This window comes from Kazachstania africana, chromosome 1 (assembly GCF_000304475.1).
Source record: "Kazachstania africana CBS 2517 chromosome 1, complete genome".
Lineage (NCBI taxonomy): Eukaryota > Fungi > Ascomycota > Saccharomycetes > Saccharomycetales > Saccharomycetaceae > Kazachstania > Kazachstania africana.
The window spans coordinates 810,950-830,515 of record NC_018940.1 but is presented as its reverse complement, the minus strand read 5'-3'; the positions used below and the strand labels follow the sequence as shown (position 1 = coordinate 830,515).

The window sequence follows — 19,566 nt, the reverse complement described above, 5'->3', positions numbered from 1 at the left end:
CCATACACAAGAATTCAAGTTGGTAAAGGTGCTCAACAAAGAGGAAACTTTCCAATTTTCTCAACAATTTATACTACTTTACGTAGCTCACCGGACATAATAATAATAACTCCATCTGAGCTCAGCGCGTCTAAAATTTGAAAACGTGATGCTTTCGGATCCGCACCGCTTATCCCCTTTTGCCCCTGCAGCAGAAAACTCGGGTCCGTCGGACAAAATTGAGAAAAGAGTTTTTCCAGGAGGGCCCCACCAAGTCCACTTCCTTCCGACGAAGTCGCTTTCTCCTTCGTTTTCTTCGCCTTCCCATCCGTCATTTCTCAGATAAGCAAGACGGTGTTTATAGCAATATTTCCGGCTCAAATCGTTATTTTCTCGAATTGTCATTAAAACAGCCCACACAGTGAATATTTTTCATAGTAAACAGGCTCTATTGTCAGCTCTAGTATTCATACATATCTATATATATATATATATAACTAGCATATACCATGACCATATAGCTAGTTCTATTCACTAGTTTCAATCTTAACACGAAATTAGATCAAGATCAGAAGAAGCATGTCTGATAATATGTTGTATTCAAAGGATGAAAGTACTCCCATAGATCCTGCAACTTTAGATTGGGATAGCCCGTTAGATATAGACAATCCTCATAATTGGCCAACTTGGAAAAAATGGTACACAACTATGGCATCTGCGTGCATGTGCCTGGTCGTCACCATGGGTTCCTCATTATATGTGTCTTCTGTTACAGAGTTAGTTATGCGTTACGGTATAGATAGAACTTTGGCTTTGTCAGGTCTTACCTTTTATCTTCTCGGACTTTCTACTGTTATCGGCGCCCCATTGAGTGAAGTATTTGGTAGGAAACCAATATATTTAATCTCATTACCTCTCTCATGTCTTTGTACAATGGGTGTAGGACTAAGTAATGGTCACATGAGAATAATATTACCATTGAGATTCCTTGCTGGTGTCTTCGCGTCTCCTGCATTATCAATTGGTTCAGGTACCATCTTAGATATATTTGATGTGGACGAAGTCTCCGTTGCCATGACTTTCTTCTGTCTGGCTCCATTCATGGGTCCTGTCCTGGCACCAATTATGGGTGACTTTGCATGTGCTGCTAGAGGCTGGCGTTGGGGTTCATGGATCCAATTATTAGCCAGTGGTTTAGTGTATCCATTTATCATTCTAATGCCTGAAACACATAAAGGTATCATCTTACAAAGACGTGCCAAGAAACGCAACCTAAATTTAATAAAACCAACAAAAGAAGATCGTAAAAACTTTTTGAAAATTACTATGACTATTACTGTTTTCCGTCCTTTGAAAATGTTAACAGTTGAGCCAATTGTCCTAGTTTTCAGTATTTACGTTGCGTTCATTTTTGCTGTCCTCTTTGCCTTCTTTGAAGCTTATCCCGTCATTTATCAAAGTGTTTACATGATGTCCTCCGGTGTGTCTGGTTTGCCCTTCTTAGGTATTGGTATAGGTTTATGGATTGGTTCATTGTTCTACATCCTATTAGATCGTAAATTATTGTTCCCAAAAGCTCCAGAAGGAACGCCAGAACTTGAAAATCCTACTTCAAAGAGAGTACAACCATATAGAGGCCACAGAGATCCAGAAACAAACCAACTATTACCATTAATTCCAGAACAGTTACTTTTGCCATGTAAAATAGGTGCTGTCGCATTACCAGTTGCATTATTCTGGCAGGCATGGACTGCTAGGACGGACGTACATTGGATGGCTCCCATAGCTGCAGGTGTGCCATTTGGATTCGGACTGATCCTCATCTTCTTCAGTGTCATCATGTACTTCTCCGCTTGTTATCCACCATTAGTGGTTGCCTCCACATTAGCTGCTAACAACCTGCTAAGATATGTTATGAGTAGTATATTTCCATTATTCACAATACAGATGTACGAAAAAATGAAGATTAAATGGGCTAGTACACTTTTTGCACTGATTTGTATTGTGATGGTGCCAATCCCATGGATTTTTGAAAGGTACGGTAAAAAATTGAGACGTAGATCCATGTTTGGTTATGCTGCCATGATGAAGACTGAAGAAAAGGCTGACACTAATGGTGATGATAGCCAAGAATTGACTTTGATAAAGATGGAGACATTAGCTACAAGAGAAACCAATATTGAGCATACCGTTCAAAAATTAGCCCGTGTTTACTTAGATGCAGGAAGTGAATCAACATCCAATTTTGAGAATAGCGAAAGAAGTTCTTTGAAAGAAAAAACTGATAGCATAACAGAAACTCAAAATCTTTCATATTCTCAACTCTTTGATATACCATCCTCAGAACAAGTTTAATTTCTTAATATTTTTAGACATTATTTGCACATTTTTTTGATACATTCATAAATAGTTTATAGATAGTAGTTGAAAAAAAAAATAACAATTTAGTACTTAAAATTTTTTTAAATAATATTTTACAAGTTATATGATAGCATGCTTCTATGAAATATCACCCATTTATTACATACCAGGATTTTCAGTTTTTGAAAAGGTTGTCACCTTTATTTATTTGTACCTTTTTGTCTTGACCACCGCTAATGATACCAATATCTTTAGCCCATCTAACAGCGAAAACCTTGTCATTTACGCCCTTTTGAACGGAAGAATCCTCTCTGGTAATCGTGTATACTGGAGAGTTTGATCTTATATCCCAGACTTTAACAGTACCATCGTGAGAACCAGAAGCTAAAATGTAGTCATTTTCAGGACATGTATCTAGAGAAACGACAAAATTCTTATGACCAATTAATTGCTGTTGGGTGATCTTAGAAGACGAATCAACTCTTGGATCATGTAACGTAATGTGTCTGGCGCTAGAACCACATGCCAATAGGTTCAATGTTGGTATTTGTGCAATGGATAATAATGAATATGATGTAGTCTTTGTATCTACGCATCTGGATGTCACTAAGTCCCAAGTTTTGATTGTATGATCTTGAGAAACAGAGTAACCAACCGTGTTGTCTTTAGTATCAAAAATAGCTTGTTCTACTGGAGCTAAATGAGATTCTAGAAGAGATAATGGGGCACGTCTTCTTATAGAACCATCTTTTAGTGAAAGCTTTCTTCTCTTCTTTGCTGCTGTCGACATCTTATTGTTATTGTTATTTAAATCTTCCATTGGATCGACAATAGTCATTTCTTTGTAATCAGTTGACCACAGACCAATGGTGTTATCATATGATGCTGATAAGATTCTGGAATCTTTAACGGAAACATCTAAAGATACAACAGGTGCTTTGTGACCTTCTAGAATGGCTAAGGTCTTACCATCTTCAATGTTATCTTCTTCACCATTTGCTTCATTGCTAGCTCCGGGATTCTTTGTTTTCCATAAACGCAAAGTACGATCGTTACCACTGGAAACTATTCTAGTATTGGAGATAAATTTAACTGCTCTAATTGCGCCAGAATGACCACTGTATTGTTTTTCAACTTTACCAGATTGATTCCATGTCTTAACTACACCGTCGTAAGAACCGGTGATGATTTGGTTCAAGGAATTTCCAGACACATCAATAGAACTAATCCAGTCGTCATTTTGGAAACTAGTCAAATAAGATGGTGGTAAAATAGCGCGAGTATATTCGATGTTCAACGATACTTCACTAGATAAACCATTTTTGACTAAATAATCATCTAAAGAGCTACGTAACATCTGTCCATCTATTAAGAAATCAAAAGGGATGGCCTTTTTATTGGTGTCATTATCTGGATTCAAGAGATGGTTCACAATTTCAGATAAACCATATCTTTTTAATTGAATTGGTACGTACATTGGAGTATCTTGAACGTGAAGGGACTCATCCTGTTCACGGGTGAAGAACTTGATTTTCACTTGTGAATTATCCTCTGACATCTTAGTTGACTTTTTGAAGTGAGTATTTCCAGCGTATTTGCTCTGTTCTTGTACCTCCTTTTCGAGCGATTCTAATACATTTTGAGATGAGATGAGCTTAAAATTTTCAAATTTTTCAGAGCGAAAAATTTTGGCCCTGACTTCGTGGAAGAAAAGTAACTTGGCGTAAACTCATAATGGCGAATTACACTGATAGAAGCAAGTTGCCAAGGCGGTCAGCATAAAAGTCGGGGTTATTTAAGCAACGAATTATCTCTCTATTTTCTATAAGACTGGTATATGATACACCGGTAGCCTGAATTGGGCGTCACTTGGAGATTCTTGCTGTATTTTTGACGATCACATGATATTTATTATCTCATAAAGGCGGTGTCGGTCTCGAGTTTCCCAGATGGGCAATATGATTTTCTCGATGTCAATATAGATATATATATATATGCGTTAGTCATACCAACAAACACTTATGCTTTGAGAAGGGACTCCATCTCAAAGAAGGGTTGACCAGTGCATATACCATGGCTTCATCAGTTCCAGGAAAGATTTCATTGCCGGAATCCAAATTCGATTTGTCTACATACTGGGGTAGAATCCGTCACTGTGCGGAAATATCAGATCCAACGATGTTACTCACAACTAATGCAGATCTTGTAAAGGCCAGGGAAATTGTTAAATCCTACCGCGATGGAAAGATGAAGACTGCCACACCAGAATTTTGGAGGGCCAAAAAACAACTGGACTCCACAGTTCATCCTGATACAGGAAATACTATATTTCTACCATTTCGAATGTCATGTTGCGTACTTTCAAACTTGGTAGTCACTGCTGGTATGCTAACCCCAGGTCTTGGTACTGCAGGTACTCTTTTCTGGCAATGGGCTAATCAGTCCTTGAATGTTGCGGTGAACTCTGCAAATGCTAATAAATCTCACCAAATGACTACCAGTCAACTGGTAACCAATTACAGTGCAGCAGTGGCCGCATCATGCGGGGTAGCTCTTGGTTTAAATAGTATAGTTCCAAAATTGAAGAGATTATCTCCTAACTCAAGGCTGCTTCTTACCAGATTGATTCCGTTTGCTGCTGTTGTTACTGCCGGTGTAGTCAATGTCTTCCTAATGAGAGGCAACGAAATCAGAAAAGGTATTACAGTTTATGATAAAAAAGGAGACGAAGTTGGGACCTCAAAAAAGGCTGCATTCCTAGCTGTTGGTGAGACTGCGCTCAGCAGGATTATCAATGCAACACCTATTATGGTTATTCCTCCTTTACTACTAGTGAAGTTACAAAAAACTGCTTTAAAGGGTAAATCAAGAGGATTGCAAAACCTTGTTAATGTTGGTTTGATTGGTGTTACCTCGTTCGCAGTGCTGCCATTCGCTTTGGCTGCTTTCCCCCAAAGGCAGTCTATCAAAGTAAACAAGTTAGAGCCGGAGTTACACAATAAAAAGGATAGAAAGGGTAAGCATATCGACACTGTCTATTTCAATAGAGGCATTTAATTACAATCCAATTCTTATCGATAGAGACTGATATATAACTTTATAAGCATTTAATTTAATTTAAATTCTTTTTTTTCGAAAATTTAGAGTTATCAAAGATTATTGGCAGATTTATCACAAAATGACTCTACCTTGTCTTATAATAGCCTCACTGTATCTTCGAACTTACTTCAAACATATTCTAGGATTATATATCCACTTTATTCTTAGAATCAGAACAAGAAGATGATATAGTGAAAAAACCCTGGTAAAAATGCGTAAATTTATATAGCCTATACTTGCCTGAAGTGCCATTGAATGATTTACCACAACCTGTTCGCCAAGAGGTAATGGCCAGTCGCTAATGACATTTATTATGATTATGACGCATTTGTTACCCAGCATCTCAAAAATGGGTCTCTTTACAAAAGGCGAAGAAATTTTAGAACATATTTTATTTTACAGATTAGAAAGGGCAGGCAGCAATAAAACAAAACTTCAAAGGGGTTAATTCGTATCAATTTTGCTATTCACTGCTAAGAATCTGATACTTGTACATTTTTACACTATAAAAAACCTATTAGGTAAACTACATTGTTTAGATAGGTACAAAAAATGAATGCCGAGAAGGATGAAGCCATCTTTCGTTCGGCGGAAATGGCTTTATTGCAATTCTATATTCCACAAGAAATGTCCAGAGAAGCTGTCTATACCATAGGAAAATTGGGGATTGTTCAATTTCGTGATTTGAATAGTAAAGTTCGTTCATTTCAAAGAAGTTTTATAGATGAGATTAAAAAATTGGATAATGTTCAAAGGCAGTATAGATTCTTATACAGTTTATTGGAGAAGCACAATATTCCACTGTTCGAAGAAGACTATGAAGAAAGAGAAGCTACTAGATATAACCCCCCAGTTACTACTTCTGTAATTGACGACCATGTTCAAAATGCAACCTTTCTAGAGGACAGACTCCTACAAATGGAGGATGCAACCGCTCAAATCGAATTGCAAAAGGCAGATCTTGAACAATATAGGTTTGTTTTGCAAGCAGGCGATCAGTTTTTTGCATCTGAAGCTGACTCCAATGTGTCGGCTGCTGATCCGCAAGCATTACACAGAAGAGATAGTTTTGACTTTGAACTTCAAGTAGCAAACATCAGTTATGTCACAGGTGTTATTCCAAGAGATAAAATAAATACGTTAGAACAAATTTTATGGAGAGTCCTTAGAGGTAATCTCTTTTTCAAACACGTAGAGCTGCCTACACCGGTATGTGATACCAAAACCAAAGGACACGTTGATAAAAATGCATTTATTATATTTTCACACGGTGATTTGATAATCAAAAGGATTAAAAAAATTGCTGAATCTCTTGATGCAAAACTGTATAGCATTGATAAAAATGCAGAGTTGAGATCTGAACATCTGAATGGAGTAAATAAAACTTTAGATGATCTATATCAAGTGTTGAGAACAACCGTAGCTACACTAGAGAGTGAACTATATGCTGTTTCAAAAGAACTAAACAAATGGTTCCAAGAAATTTATAAGGAAAAACTTGTTTATGAGACGTTAAATAAGTTCAATTATGATTCAAATAGGAAAACATTAATCGCTGAAGGTTGGGTTCCAAAGGATGAAATTTCATTTTTACAAAACCATTTGAATGATATGACTAGAAGACTGGGTATCGACGTCCCATCTATCATACAGACTTTAGAAACTAACAAGACTGCCCCTACATACCACAAAACCAATAAATTTACTCAAGGATTTCAAGCTATTGTGGACTGTTACGGTATTGCACAATACAGGGAAGTCAACGCAGGTCTTCCTACAATTGTCACCTTTCCATTTATGTTTGCTATCATGTTCGGTGATTTAGGTCATGGTTTTATAATGTTTTTAGCTGCTTTAACATTAGTCCTGAATGAAAAGAAACTCAATAGGATGAAACGTGGCGAAATTTTTGATATGGCGTTCACTGGTAGATATATTGTTTTATTGATGGGTCTATTTTCAATGTACACTGGTTTATTATACAATGACGTTTTCTCAAAGTCCATGACATTATTTGAATCCGGTTGGAAGTGGCCGAAAACTTGGAATAAAGGCGAAACTATTTTTGCCGAACAGGTCGGAGTTTATTCATTCGGTCTAGATTGGGCTTGGCATGGAACTGAAAATGCTTTATTATTTTCTAACTCATACAAAATGAAGTTATCTATTTTGATGGGATTCCTTCATATGTCATATTCTTATATGTTTTCATTAGTAAATCATCTACATTTCAAGTCCATGATTGATATAATTGGTAATTTTATTCCAGGTCTAATTTTCCTTCAGAGCATTTTCGGTTACTTATCCATATGTATCGTTTACAAATGGAGCAAAGATTGGATAAGGGATGAAAAGCCAGCGCCAAGTTTGTTGAATATGTTAATCAACATGTTTTTATCTCCTGGTGTAATTGATGACAAATTATACCCCCATCAAGCTACTGTACAAGTCGTTCTACTATTTTTAGCTTTGATATGTATTCCCTGGCTACTATTGGTAAAACCACTACATTTCAAGTATTTTCATAATAAGGGTGGAAAGATTGAGTTATTAATGGAGGAAAATGATGCAGAAGGCTCTACTGCTTCAGTCTCGCATTTTGAGATGGAGACTGAACATAGTCCAATAGAAATTGAAGAAATCTATGGCCCTAGCGGAGCTGAAAATGATATGGACGATGACGATACGAAAGAAGATGAAGAGAACTTTGGCGATATTGTAATCCATCAAGTTATCCATACAATTGAATTTTGCTTAAATTGTGTTTCCCATACAGCTTCATATTTACGTTTGTGGGCATTGTCGCTGGCCCATGCGCAGCTATCTTCCGTTTTATGGAGCATGACTATTCAAATTGCCTTCTCATTCACAGGAGTGGGCGGCGTGTTAATCACGGTCGTTCTCTTTGCAATGTGGTTTGTGTTAACTTGCGCAGTACTTGTTCTTATGGAAGGAACATCTGCAATGTTACACTCATTGCGTTTGCACTGGGTCGAATCAATGTCTAAATTCTTTGTAGGTGATGGTATTCCATATGAACCATTCATTTTAGAATACGCCGATATGGAGACAACCGTCATAACTACCGGACCTCGTACTCAATAAGGCTATATAAAGTTGCCTATTCTTTAGACTGTCGATGGTTCGTTTCTATAAATAAACATTTCATATATAATTATTCACTTAATTATTTCATTAGAATATTACATTTACAGTCCAATCCGCCACTAACTAGTATTTGTCTCTTTAAATTGAATTTTTTTGTATCCGAGGCTGAATCTAAATCGAGACAATTTATAAACCCTGCATGAATATCTTTCCAGACTTTTATACATTTGCCCCCATTTTTAATATCCCAACATCTAATTGACTTATCGTCGCTACATGAAAACAATAAATTAGAGTTATGATTTAGCTTAATATCCCTAATCCACGACGAATGGCCCACCAGTGTATATTTATTTTTAAATTTGTTAAGAATATTATTTTGATGGGGAATTGGTGGTCTATTGGTAGGAAACCTCGGTAGCGGAATCTCCCAAATTTTGATTGTATCGTCTCTTGAACCTGACGCACAATATTTAAACCCCAATTTCCTGTATTCTTCATCACTGTTGATAGTATCCTCTGATTCATCTGCTATATTGGCATCATCAAACGGTATCAGTTTCACACATTCTACCGGGAAGGAGTGGCCTGTACCCATTGACAAACCGTTTCCTGACGGCCAATGAGTTAGACGAATAGTTGTGTCATGAGACCCTGACAGGATGTAATCCCCAAGCACGTCAATAGACCGGATCCACTCATTATGAGCTTTTATAGATTTGAGACAGAATCCATTTTTGGTGTTCCAAACTTTAATTGTTGTGTCTCTTGAGCAGGACACAAGCAAAGGGTCTATGTGTTGTGTGTTTTTGATAAATTTTATTTGTGAAATAATATGATCGTGCCCCAACAAAGATCTGAGAAGAGATATCTTATTTGTCTGTGGGATAAACTCATAGATATGTATTTGTAGATCCTTTGCACTGGTTGCAATCAGTGTTTGGTACGTAGCTGTATCATTGGAACTGTTACTACCATCCTTCGGTACTAATAGTATGTCTATGGATGTTATACTTCTCGTATGTGCCTGGATGGATGCCAACGGAAGTGAAGAATCCATCAGGTCATATGCATAGAGCTTACCATGCTCAGTAGTGATGAACGAAATAGGTAATGTGGGATGCAATTTAGTTGCTGTAACTGGAGATTCAGTTGAAATTGAAGTAAAAGGTGAATTTTTAGGTATCCAATTTTTGCTCAATGTCTCTGTTATATTTTGTAGGTCAACATCTTGACCATTGCTACCGTAACTTTGCTTCAATGTACTTACCTGAGTAGTTAACTCATCACAACTTTTCTCTAATTGCATTATCTTCTTTTGCAATTGAACGATAGAATTCCATTTTCTGGGCAACAATAGCTGAATATTATCCTTTTTCTGTCCATTTGGGTCACTGGGAAGGTCAAATAGCTTATGGAGACTCTCCAACATATCATCTTTCCCTATATTTGATTTGTTATCTCCTGTTTTATAATGCCATGTTATATATTCAATAATCGACCTATCTAAGCCAGCTTTTTGGTCAGCAGTCAAGGGAACCTGCCAAGCCCTTGAAGTCGTCGTCATAACAAGTGGATAGGTATGTGCTGGGAGTGCTAGAATGATTGTGCTTTATGTGAGTACTTCTGATCATCTTAATGTAGTTGTTCATCATTCAGATGAGTCTGGGATATATAACTCTTCAATGTTTTATTTACATATTTCCGTAAATGGAAATATAATTGAGCTATTCTTTATCCGGAAATATGTATGAGTCACGTGATGTGTTGCTACATCCTTACACCGCATAAGTCGTCATTTGTTTGGTCTTCAATGCAGCGTTCCGTGCAACAACGCCCACTGGTAAGCACCCAAGTCTGGCACCAGTGGTTGAACATCACCATCGCCACCACCAAGAAGATGTATACTGGCCCATTGCTATCGTCAGAACCCTTTGCACACGTGTGCCGGGCAGCCTTCCCGGGTAAATCCACCGACCCGCTGTAACCTTGCCCGGCCGGAAAAATGCGGGAAAATTGCTATGGAAACGGCTGGCGACGATCCCACTGTTCTTTAGGTATAGCCCATTACCGTAATTAGCAGTGCCCGTCTGGATTATATATATACATACTACTGCAGGAAGTGTTGTTCAAACCTGCACAATGAACACTCCCTTCAACAGGAATTCCTGTGAATCACTTGTCCTTCACGCCAGGCACTGCTGCATCTGCAATGCTTCGCTCCCATGCAGAGAGGCCTACTTAACCGGCGAACACATTCGTCAAGTAATCACTTCCTTTGATTTTGCCGTTCTCTCTCTGTGTGTCTGAGGGCATAATAAGCATAGATGTGTTATGAATCACAATTTCTCTCTCTAAAATCGGTTCATCTACGGTAATTTTTAGCAGCCTAGCATGAAAATCTTACCAACCGAAGTTCTCGTTGAAAAACAACTCGGATCCAAAATTTCATAGGATTAAAAATTATAGTGACTTGTAATTTCTGGAGAGAAAAGAAGGAAAAAATTTTCCTTCTTAATGCTGCTATAGCATATATATATTACACATTTATATTTCTCTAGATTGCTTTCACTGTATTGTAATACTGTAGTTCAATATTTGGACAGTTGATACTCATTATAGTCAGAAAGTTGGATACCAAATATGCCTTTGCTTTCAAGGAAATCATTCCATCATAACCATGATAGTGAAAAACCTGATGAACAAAATGGAAGTAGACCAAATCCACCTTTGAAGAGAAGCTCCAAATCATTCCTAAGTTTTATGAGTAGAAAACCAAGCACAGATTCTATTAGAAGTGATAAATCCAATGATTCGTTCGTAACACACAGCAATAATAATAGTAGTAGCAATCTTTCAGTGCTATCTCCTCCTCATAATAATCATCATCACTATAATACTAAATTACATGGTCACGATATAGATTCCCATTTAGCGGTATCTCCAAAACAGAGTCATTCAATGTTAGAATTGAAAAGATTCTTCAGGAGTAAAAAATTAACTACTAGAACACACAACAATAATTTGAACAGTAATCATGGTACTAACGGAAGTAACCATTCTTCAGCTCCTGCTACTCGTACAGGATCGAGATCCTTTTCAGATCATCACCCTTATTCCACGACCCAACTAAATCTAAATGCACATTATGACGCAGTACATCACACTGATGCTAATCACAACAGCCACACACATTCTGCTATTCCACCTTCTTCTGATTCTGTACTTTCTTTGGCAAATACAATAAATATCTATCATGACGATACGATTTTAGCTACTAAATATGGTAAAGTGGGTAAAACTTTAGGTTCTGGGGCTGGTGGTTCCGTGAAAATTATAACAAGGCCTACAGACGGTGTAATGTTTGCTGTGAAAGAATTTAGACCAAGAAAACCTAATGAATCCATTAAACAATATGCCAAGAAATGTACCGCCGAATTCTGTATTGGCTCTTCATTACATCATGCAAACGTTGTCGAAACAATTGATATCTTTTCAGATTTTAATCAGAATAAGTATTTTGAAGTCATGGAATATTTACCAATCGATTTTTTTGGTGTTGTCATGACTGGACAAATGTCAAGGGGTGAAATTAATTGTTGTTTTAGACAGATTTTAGAAGGTGTTAAATATCTTCATTCAATGGGGTTGGCACATAGAGATTTAAAATTAGATAACTGCTGTATGACTCAAGATGGTATTCTTAAATTAATTGATTTTGGTAGTGCTGTTGTCTTTCAATACCCCTTTGAACCAGATTCTGATGTACAGATGGCTCATGGTATAGTGGGTAGTGATCCATATTTAGCTCCAGAAGCTATCACTTCAAGTAAATGTTACGATCCACAATTTGTAGATATCTGGTCCGTAGGTATTATCTATTGCTGTATGATGCTGAAACGTTTCCCATGGAAAGCTCCAAAGCAAAGTGACGAAAACTTCAAGTTATATGCGATGCAAGACGATATGGAACATGATTACATACAATCTGCGAAGCATCATGAACAATTATTGAAGGAAAGAAGAGATCGTCATAATATTATAAAAGAACATCCTCATGATAATGCAACCACCGATAATAATACGACTATTACCACGACTAGTGGTGTTAATAAAAGTACTAGTCACAATAATGATAAAACAATTAATAACGACAATACAGCAGCAGCAATGCAACAGCTTCCAACCCCCCCTCATGAAAATAATGTCCCAAAAGAGCATAATGATACCGATGACAACATTAAAATTGAAACTAACAATAAAAATAATGATAATGATACCAAGGAAAATGATATAAAACCAACCGAATCACATCCAGATAGCAAGCATTCAAAGGCTCGTCATAAAAAGACTATTCATGGACCTTATAGGCTATTGCGCTTACTTCCTCATGCCTCAAGACCAATAATGTCTAGAATTTTGGAAATTGACGTCGAAAAAAGAGCAACATTAAATGAAATATTTACTGATGAATGGTTCAAAGCCATTCCTTATTGTTCTATGGATGAGAAGAAATCCGTAGTAAGAGCTACTGGCCATCATCATACAATTTTCAAAGATGATAAAACCTATAAAATTTGATACAGTTCAGAAACGATTCACACGATGAATATAAAGAAAAAAACATTTTTATAATAACTAATTTAAACATAATTAACAATCATACATTATTTGTATTATATATGTTCTACAGTCTAGGTAAACTTTTAGCTTCATAGATTTTAATGACGTAGTTAGAAATACTTCAAATGTTGTTTAGTTACTAGACCTATTTTGTCAGTAGATATTTTGGTACCAGGAAAATTCAGTATAGACACATTATTTACACCCCATTTTTCAGTGAAAGAGCTACTCCCCACCTGATCAAACTTGAAGGAAAGGTAGCATATAAGCCTCCAGATTAAAACATTTCTACCATCCTCTGAATGAACCATAGCGTTCAAATCCTCTCCGTTGTAAAATAACTGTCGTTCTAATACAAAATTTACGAGCTCATTGAAGGAAATGCTGGAGATTTCCTTTGATTCATTAGTGATATCCTTTAGTAATAACCAATCATCAACAATTAGAAACTGATGAATGTCAGTCAGAACCTCAGCCAGTCGCCATTTGATATTTAACTTGGACCAAAGTGTAATTCTCCAATTTGGTACGGGACAAGAAAAAAGCGTCTTTAACAATGCTTCCAGTTCTCCTGTCTTTAGATGATACGGCGACATGGCAAAATTATCATTTTTTATGACTCTCTTCTCGAAGCTGTATGACTTGCTCAATTGTCGAAGGGCTCTTGTTGTCAGTAGAGGTCTGATTCCTAATTTTGGAAAGAAGTGGAAGATGGGAATTATCATTTCTTCAAAAATTAATGTTAAGAGCAGTAACTGAGGTAATTTACTTTTTACGATTCTTAGCCTGTGACTTTCCACGACCTCTCTTCTCGATATCTGAAATGCAGGAGTTGGGAGATCCAAAGCCTGCAATATTTTTGCATTTTTCAAGGGCTTAGACGTCTTTTGAAGACGGTAGAATGTTTTAATTGTTGTCTTGAGGCGGTTAGTTTGAAACTTCAATATTCGATACCATAGTTTGAAAAAATGACTGGATACTTGTGGATCTCCTTTACAAATTATTTGTTTGGAGGATAATGTTAATGGCAATGTGTCAGGCGAATTCAAACCTCGAGATATCTTCGCCAGATCATCTGTAAAGATCAATTTATTTGATCGTATAGCGTCCTTCAATATATGAAATACTTTGTTTGTAGCGGTAGATTTCATGAACGCATTCTGCGTTTCCAAATTAATCAAAGAAGAATGATGAATTGGCCGTATCAATATCAATCGAGACATATGTTGATTATTCAAATGGGGGTTCAATAGATGTGAAAAATCTCATTCCTGCTTTCCTTTTTTTTTTTTCTTATGTTTTATATTATAATTGTAGTACTATAAAGGATATATCAATACAAAGAAATATGTAATGGCAAGCACTTAGTTCTGCTGCTTTTTTAATAATTCTGTAGCTTTCGTGATGGTTTCTTTCGCATCAATGGTATCATCCCCACTGTAAGTCTTCAAGTATTGCTCTAGATCATCTGTAAACTCTTTGATTTTCTGATATAACGTTGGCAATAGTCTCTTGGTATCGTCCAGAACTTCAATCTGCTTTTTCAAATCATAGGGGTCAACGGACGTGTCTTTTTGTAAGGATTCCACATGTAATGACTGATCTTTTAGTTCTTGAATGTAATACTGTTCTTCCTTTAGTAGCCTTTGCAAAGCTCTTACTTTGATTTCTAACTGAGTTGGTGCCATTGGTAATGTTCCTCCACGAATAAGATTATGCTATAAGCGTCTAGATACAAGTTTTAAGTGAGGTTTACTTTGAAAAGCTAGTTTTATACTGTAACTTCGATTTTTAATTTCGCGTTACATGACAAAAAAGAATACATATAATCTTGAAACTACAGAGATCATCGATCATCAAATTAATGATTCGGCACTACATTTCACTGTAGACACTACTAGATTCTGTAATCACAGTGTTGGAACGACTCAGCAGAGATACATGATCGATTTTGCTCTTCAACTGGCTGATAACATCATCTTCCTCGACGTCTGTTTCGTAGTCGTAATTGAATATTTTTGGCGTTATTGTGGTAAGCGTTAGTTTGTTTAATGTCAATTGGTTCATAATATTATCATTGTTAGTTTGTTCTTTCATATCATATGTGTCACTTGATGGACTGGAAGTAATGTCAAGATCTTTGACGTTGAACGATGCAAAACTGTCTCTCGCAGTACGGTAACTGTCGGTATCTTCATCGCTCGTATACTGCCTCTGAATTGGTGATTTGAGACTGTAATATTCTGAAAAGAGGTCATTGTCGTCACTGGAGTTTCCTCCGATGTACTCAGGACTGGCACTATACACACTTGCTCTTTTGTATCTTGGTGGGGTATTTATTTCTGGAACTGGCTCCAGTAGCCTCTTATTCAACTCAATTAAGTTTTGCTGTTTTGTAGTGCTTGTTTCCATATCGGGACTCAAATAAGCTGCGATGATTTCCTCGTATAAGAGGTCGCTCTGGTTATTGTTTCGCTTACATAATTGCGTATACGTTTCACTTTTTGGTATCTTTGGGAGTGGTCTAAGTTCATTGCTTTTGAACATAGGTGATGGAGGAAGTAAACGCTCATAGTATTGAGGGATATTCTTCCTGGTTTGCATCTGCCTCTTATCTCTCAAAGTGTCTGGTCTGTTCATATCATTTACTTTCCTAAAATATTCATGGTGGAACAACTCAGGTACCGAGTCTAATCTCTTCTTTAGGCGTATAGTCCCACCATATTTGCTTGACAGTTTATTACCTTCGCTACAGATTCTTCTAGAATCAGGACTGAGTATTGGGACGTCAGGAATTTGTAATAAGTCTTCTGCAGTAATATCCAAAGACGGTGGTCTAACCACATCAACATCCCGCTGAATTCTTTGACCAGAAAATTTTCTCATTATTAATATAGGCTGACTTTATTGACTATACTTCTTAAAGCTGTCGTTACAGGGTGAATTAGCTACTCTAGTAAAACAGAGAACAAAAAAGGAAATTGGTAGAAATACTGTAATGAATACGTATATATATATATACACATAGCGAACTTAGGGCAAGTATAAGTGAACAAATAAACAATGTGGGACAATATCTCAGATCTTTTCAGTTTAAATCACTTCAATTTTGCTGGTTAGGCGTGTGTCGCTGACGGAATGACTTTTGACCAGCATCGCTTGCTTAGCCCGACGCGAAGGTTTAATTAACTTCAAACAATCAGCGTAAACCAGCATAAAAACAAAAAATTGTCCGTACTGCTGTTTAAGGTTTAAAATGGAGTTTAATTATTTATCTTACATAGTTTGTTCCCTGTCTTTCCTCCCAATCCTTCAAAGCATTCTCCCATTCGTCATTTTCGTCAACGTTTACTTCTTTTTCTAGTAATTCCTGTTCTTTCAATTGTTCTTGACGCATTTGCTCTTCCTGTTTATCATATTCTTCCTTATTGTCGATCCATCTATCTTGAATATCACGGTTTTGAAGCATGGCACCCTCTCTAGTTGCTTCCGCCCAGACTGTGTCACCACCTACTTCGGATGAGCCAAATATATAACCGTTTGCCTTATCCACAACACTCTGCAAATTGATCATACTCTCTTTATCATCGATCGATAAGACTTCAAAAGAGACCAAATTGAAGTCTGTCACTAATTCACTTATTGTCTCCGTCAACTTACTATATTTTTTCCCCAATACACTTGAACCTTCTTTCTCAATATATGGTAATAAGTAATCTAAATCTTGAACTTCTGTATAATAATCTAACCTAAATGGCAACTTTCCGTAGGATTTAATCATATCAATCTTGGAGAATACATTAATTTGTGGTAAATCCATCATTAGCATTGATCTTAATGCCAGTAAAACTATTGAGATGTATTGTGATGGAGATGTTATGTAATAGGAATCGATAAGATTAACTACACAGAACCTCATACTTAATTCTTTCTCTAACCTTTTAAAAATCTTGAAAAGTGATGAATGGTGTGTAAATAATTCAACTTGTCCTGGACAATCAAATACTAAATATGCATTTTCTTCTTGAACTAAGGATTTGATTTGTAAAATGAAAAGATCAATAGATTTATCTAAGGATTCCATAGCATACATCAAACCACCATTAGGTCCTAGCTGTTGTTCATTCATGATTTCCTCTAGCGTTATAAAGTCTCTAATATCAACTGAACATGGATATGATAACGCATCGTTCGCTGGATCCATATTAATAATTTGAGAGTGTCTTCCTATGGCGCCATAAAATTGAGAGCAACCATCACAGTACGTAGATTTACCTGAACCAGGGGGGCCAATAACAATTTGAGCAAATGACATCTTTGACTTTTCTTGAATGACAAATTCAAAATTCTTGAGCTCATCGAATTCAATGAATTTTTCATTTTACATAAGCAATTAAAAACTATGCGAAAATGACAAGAAAAAATAACTTGTTTCACATACAAAAGGATGGTGTACATTATGAAAATCTATTAAATACATGTCAAATATTATATCTCTCAACGTTCAAATAGACCGTCGTCCTCGTATTCGTTATCGTCAAAATAATTATCTTCATAACTATCCTCGCTATCACTTTCTTCATCAGTATCCTCATCTTCATCATCGTATGACACATCGTCCAAGGTATGTTCATCTTCTAGTTCATCATTGAGGTAAAGCTTACTCAAAGTTTCACCCTTGAGCATACTCTTTGCTTCCACTACGTAGTTACCTTCAACATAACAATTTGTCAATTTAGATTTCTTATTGATTTTGGCATTTGGACCAATAATAACGTTTTCTAGGATACATTCATCATCGATTTCAGCGTCATTTAAAATGATCGAACCACTGATACGACATTTAGATCCGATTTTACAGTTATTACCCACGGCAGATAATTTGATGCTTGATCTTTCCATAATTTGTGAAGATGGATCGACGATAGAATCATTACCAATTAACGAATTACTGACCGAGATTAAATTTGATTTAATTTTTAATATGAATCTAGTTGCGTCCATTAATGCGTTTAAGTTATTACAACGAATAAAGGAGGTTGATTGAGGAATGATAAAGATGCTAATAGTTTCTCTTGGTAATTTACAATGTTGCCACGACCTTCTACTTAAATCCCTAAATAATTTTGATAATGTAGAATTTTTTGTGTTAATATGATCTTTAATTAATTTCCTGTTCAATTGTTTACTGAAATAAGAAGGATGGATCTTTGCTTGTTCTTCTTTATTGTCGACTATGCCCTCTTCAGCATCGTTATCATCATCTTCTTCAATTGCATTTTCTTCGTCTTCAATTTTCTTTGACAATAATTGAGTTAATTCAAAAGAACAGAAATAGATCGAGGAATTAATTAATTTTGTTGAGACAGTCGAGTTTGGATATTTCCATAAGAGATGTGATCTTATTTGTAAATACTTAGTTTTTGAAACATCTTGTTTTGAATAAATATCTAAGAGAACGGGATTCTTAGAGCCATTCTTCGGATCACTGTAAACAGTAAAGAATTGGTTTTTATCATTTTGTTTCTTATCTACTGTGAATTCCATCGAATGCTTATAATATACAGTCATTGCCAAATTATCATCATCTCTATTTGCAAATTGATTGATAAAGAGTTGTGGAGGAATATCAGTGATGAAATCAGAAGGTAGCAGGACAAAATCGTACTTAATTTTATCTAATAAATCTATTGCCACAATTTCAGTAGTAGAAGTAAAATTAGTTGGTATGAAATTAATTTGTTTTGGTAAAAGATTTAACTCATTACTATTATTGCCTGTAGAAACAGATTTTGAAATTAAATTAAATTGTTCATTTCTTAAGGATAGAAATTGTGAAAGACCATTTTTAATCAAATTAATTTCGTTAATATGAGCAACAATATTAATTTCATAGAAATTAGCTTGATCACACCAATCAATGACGTATTCGATCATTGGTCTGTTTGCAACAGGTAGTAATGCCTTTGGTAAACGAGGATTATCGCCACTTATGAAAGCAGAGCCATCTGACTTCTTCGATGCAGTGCTAGGATTAGCTGTATTCAGATTTTCAATATCAGTTGGATTTAAAATGCTTGCGGGATTAGAAAAAGGCACTAATTCATTCCCTTTGCCACAAAAAATGAATGCTTGTAACTTCATATCGACTATGTAACTAGGTAAAGATTACAGTTGGCAGAGATATGAGATATGCTTGTCTAAGAAACTATACCCTCATTACCAATTTTTTTTCATAATCCATCGATACTTCTAGCTCAGGAACCGTCTCTTACTCATTGCGAAACTAAAAAATTTTCTGTCAAGAAAAAAAGAGGTCACGTGATCATAATAGGGCTAATTTAACCCTATAAAAATTTCGGAGCCCTAACAGCGTTTCCAAACCCTATTAACATC

At 36.1% G+C, this 19,566-nt stretch overlaps 11 protein-coding genes across 11 annotated transcripts; 4 read left to right on the top strand and 7 right to left on the bottom strand.

Moving 5' to 3' along the window:
- Positions 1–558: 558 nt before the first annotated feature.
- On the top strand, positions 559–2,334 carry TPO4 (Tpo4p; the record flags this gene model as incomplete). Its single annotated transcript, XM_003954933.1, has 1 exon — positions 559–2,334. The coding sequence occupies one exon, from the start codon at positions 559–561 to the stop codon at positions 2,332–2,334; it is 1,776 nt and encodes a 591-aa protein (XP_003954982.1).
- Positions 2,335–2,515: 181 nt separating this feature from the next.
- On the bottom strand, positions 2,516–3,898 carry YTM1 (Ytm1p; the record flags this gene model as incomplete). The annotated part of the gene is made up of 1 exon (XM_003954932.1): positions 2,516–3,898. One exon carries the CDS (start codon positions 3,896–3,898, stop codon positions 2,516–2,518), a length of 1,383 nt encoding a protein of 460 aa, XP_003954981.1.
- Positions 3,899–4,413: 515 nt separating this feature from the next.
- On the top strand, positions 4,414–5,397 carry FSF1 (Fsf1p; the record flags this gene model as incomplete). Its single annotated transcript, XM_003954931.1, has 1 exon — positions 4,414–5,397. One exon carries the CDS (start codon positions 4,414–4,416, stop codon positions 5,395–5,397), a length of 984 nt encoding a protein of 327 aa, XP_003954980.1.
- Positions 5,398–5,991: 594 nt separating this feature from the next.
- On the top strand, positions 5,992–8,544 carry VPH1 (H(+)-transporting V0 sector ATPase subunit a; the record flags this gene model as incomplete). The annotated part of the gene is made up of 1 exon (XM_003954930.1): positions 5,992–8,544. The coding sequence occupies one exon, from the start codon at positions 5,992–5,994 to the stop codon at positions 8,542–8,544; it is 2,553 nt and encodes an 850-aa protein (XP_003954979.1).
- Positions 8,545–8,626: 82 nt separating this feature from the next.
- On the bottom strand, positions 8,627–10,114 carry PAC1 (Pac1p; the record flags this gene model as incomplete). Its single annotated transcript, XM_003954929.1, has 1 exon — positions 8,627–10,114. One exon carries the CDS (start codon positions 10,112–10,114, stop codon positions 8,627–8,629), a length of 1,488 nt encoding a protein of 495 aa, XP_003954978.1.
- A 1,076-nt stretch (positions 10,115–11,190) lies between these two features.
- HRK1 (putative serine/threonine protein kinase HRK1) lies at positions 11,191–13,128 on the top strand (the record flags this gene model as incomplete). The annotated part of the gene is made up of 1 exon (XM_003954928.1): positions 11,191–13,128. One exon carries the CDS (start codon positions 11,191–11,193, stop codon positions 13,126–13,128), a length of 1,938 nt encoding a protein of 645 aa, XP_003954977.1.
- Positions 13,129–13,280: 152 nt separating this feature from the next.
- Positions 13,281–14,393, bottom strand: PNT1 (Pnt1p; the record flags this gene model as incomplete). The annotated part of the gene is made up of 1 exon (XM_003954927.1): positions 13,281–14,393. The coding sequence occupies one exon, from the start codon at positions 14,391–14,393 to the stop codon at positions 13,281–13,283; it is 1,113 nt and encodes a 370-aa protein (XP_003954976.1).
- A 141-nt stretch (positions 14,394–14,534) lies between these two features.
- Positions 14,535–14,858, bottom strand: RBL2 (Rbl2p; the record flags this gene model as incomplete). The annotated part of the gene is made up of 1 exon (XM_003954926.1): positions 14,535–14,858. One exon carries the CDS (start codon positions 14,856–14,858, stop codon positions 14,535–14,537), a length of 324 nt encoding a protein of 107 aa, XP_003954975.1.
- Positions 14,859–15,045: 187 nt separating this feature from the next.
- DSE3 (Dse3p) lies at positions 15,046–16,056 on the bottom strand (the record flags this gene model as incomplete). The annotated part of the gene is made up of 1 exon (XM_003954925.1): positions 15,046–16,056. The coding sequence occupies one exon, from the start codon at positions 16,054–16,056 to the stop codon at positions 15,046–15,048; it is 1,011 nt and encodes a 336-aa protein (XP_003954974.1).
- Positions 16,057–16,441: 385 nt separating this feature from the next.
- On the bottom strand, positions 16,442–17,485 carry GPN2 (GTPase GPN2; the record flags this gene model as incomplete). The annotated part of the gene is made up of 1 exon (XM_003954924.1): positions 16,442–17,485. One exon carries the CDS (start codon positions 17,483–17,485, stop codon positions 16,442–16,444), a length of 1,044 nt encoding a protein of 347 aa, XP_003954973.1.
- A 182-nt stretch (positions 17,486–17,667) lies between these two features.
- Positions 17,668–19,314, bottom strand: GCD1 (translation initiation factor eIF2B subunit gamma; the record flags this gene model as incomplete). The annotated part of the gene is made up of 1 exon (XM_003954923.1): positions 17,668–19,314. One exon carries the CDS (start codon positions 19,312–19,314, stop codon positions 17,668–17,670), a length of 1,647 nt encoding a protein of 548 aa, XP_003954972.1.
- Positions 19,315–19,566: the final 252 nt, after the last annotated feature.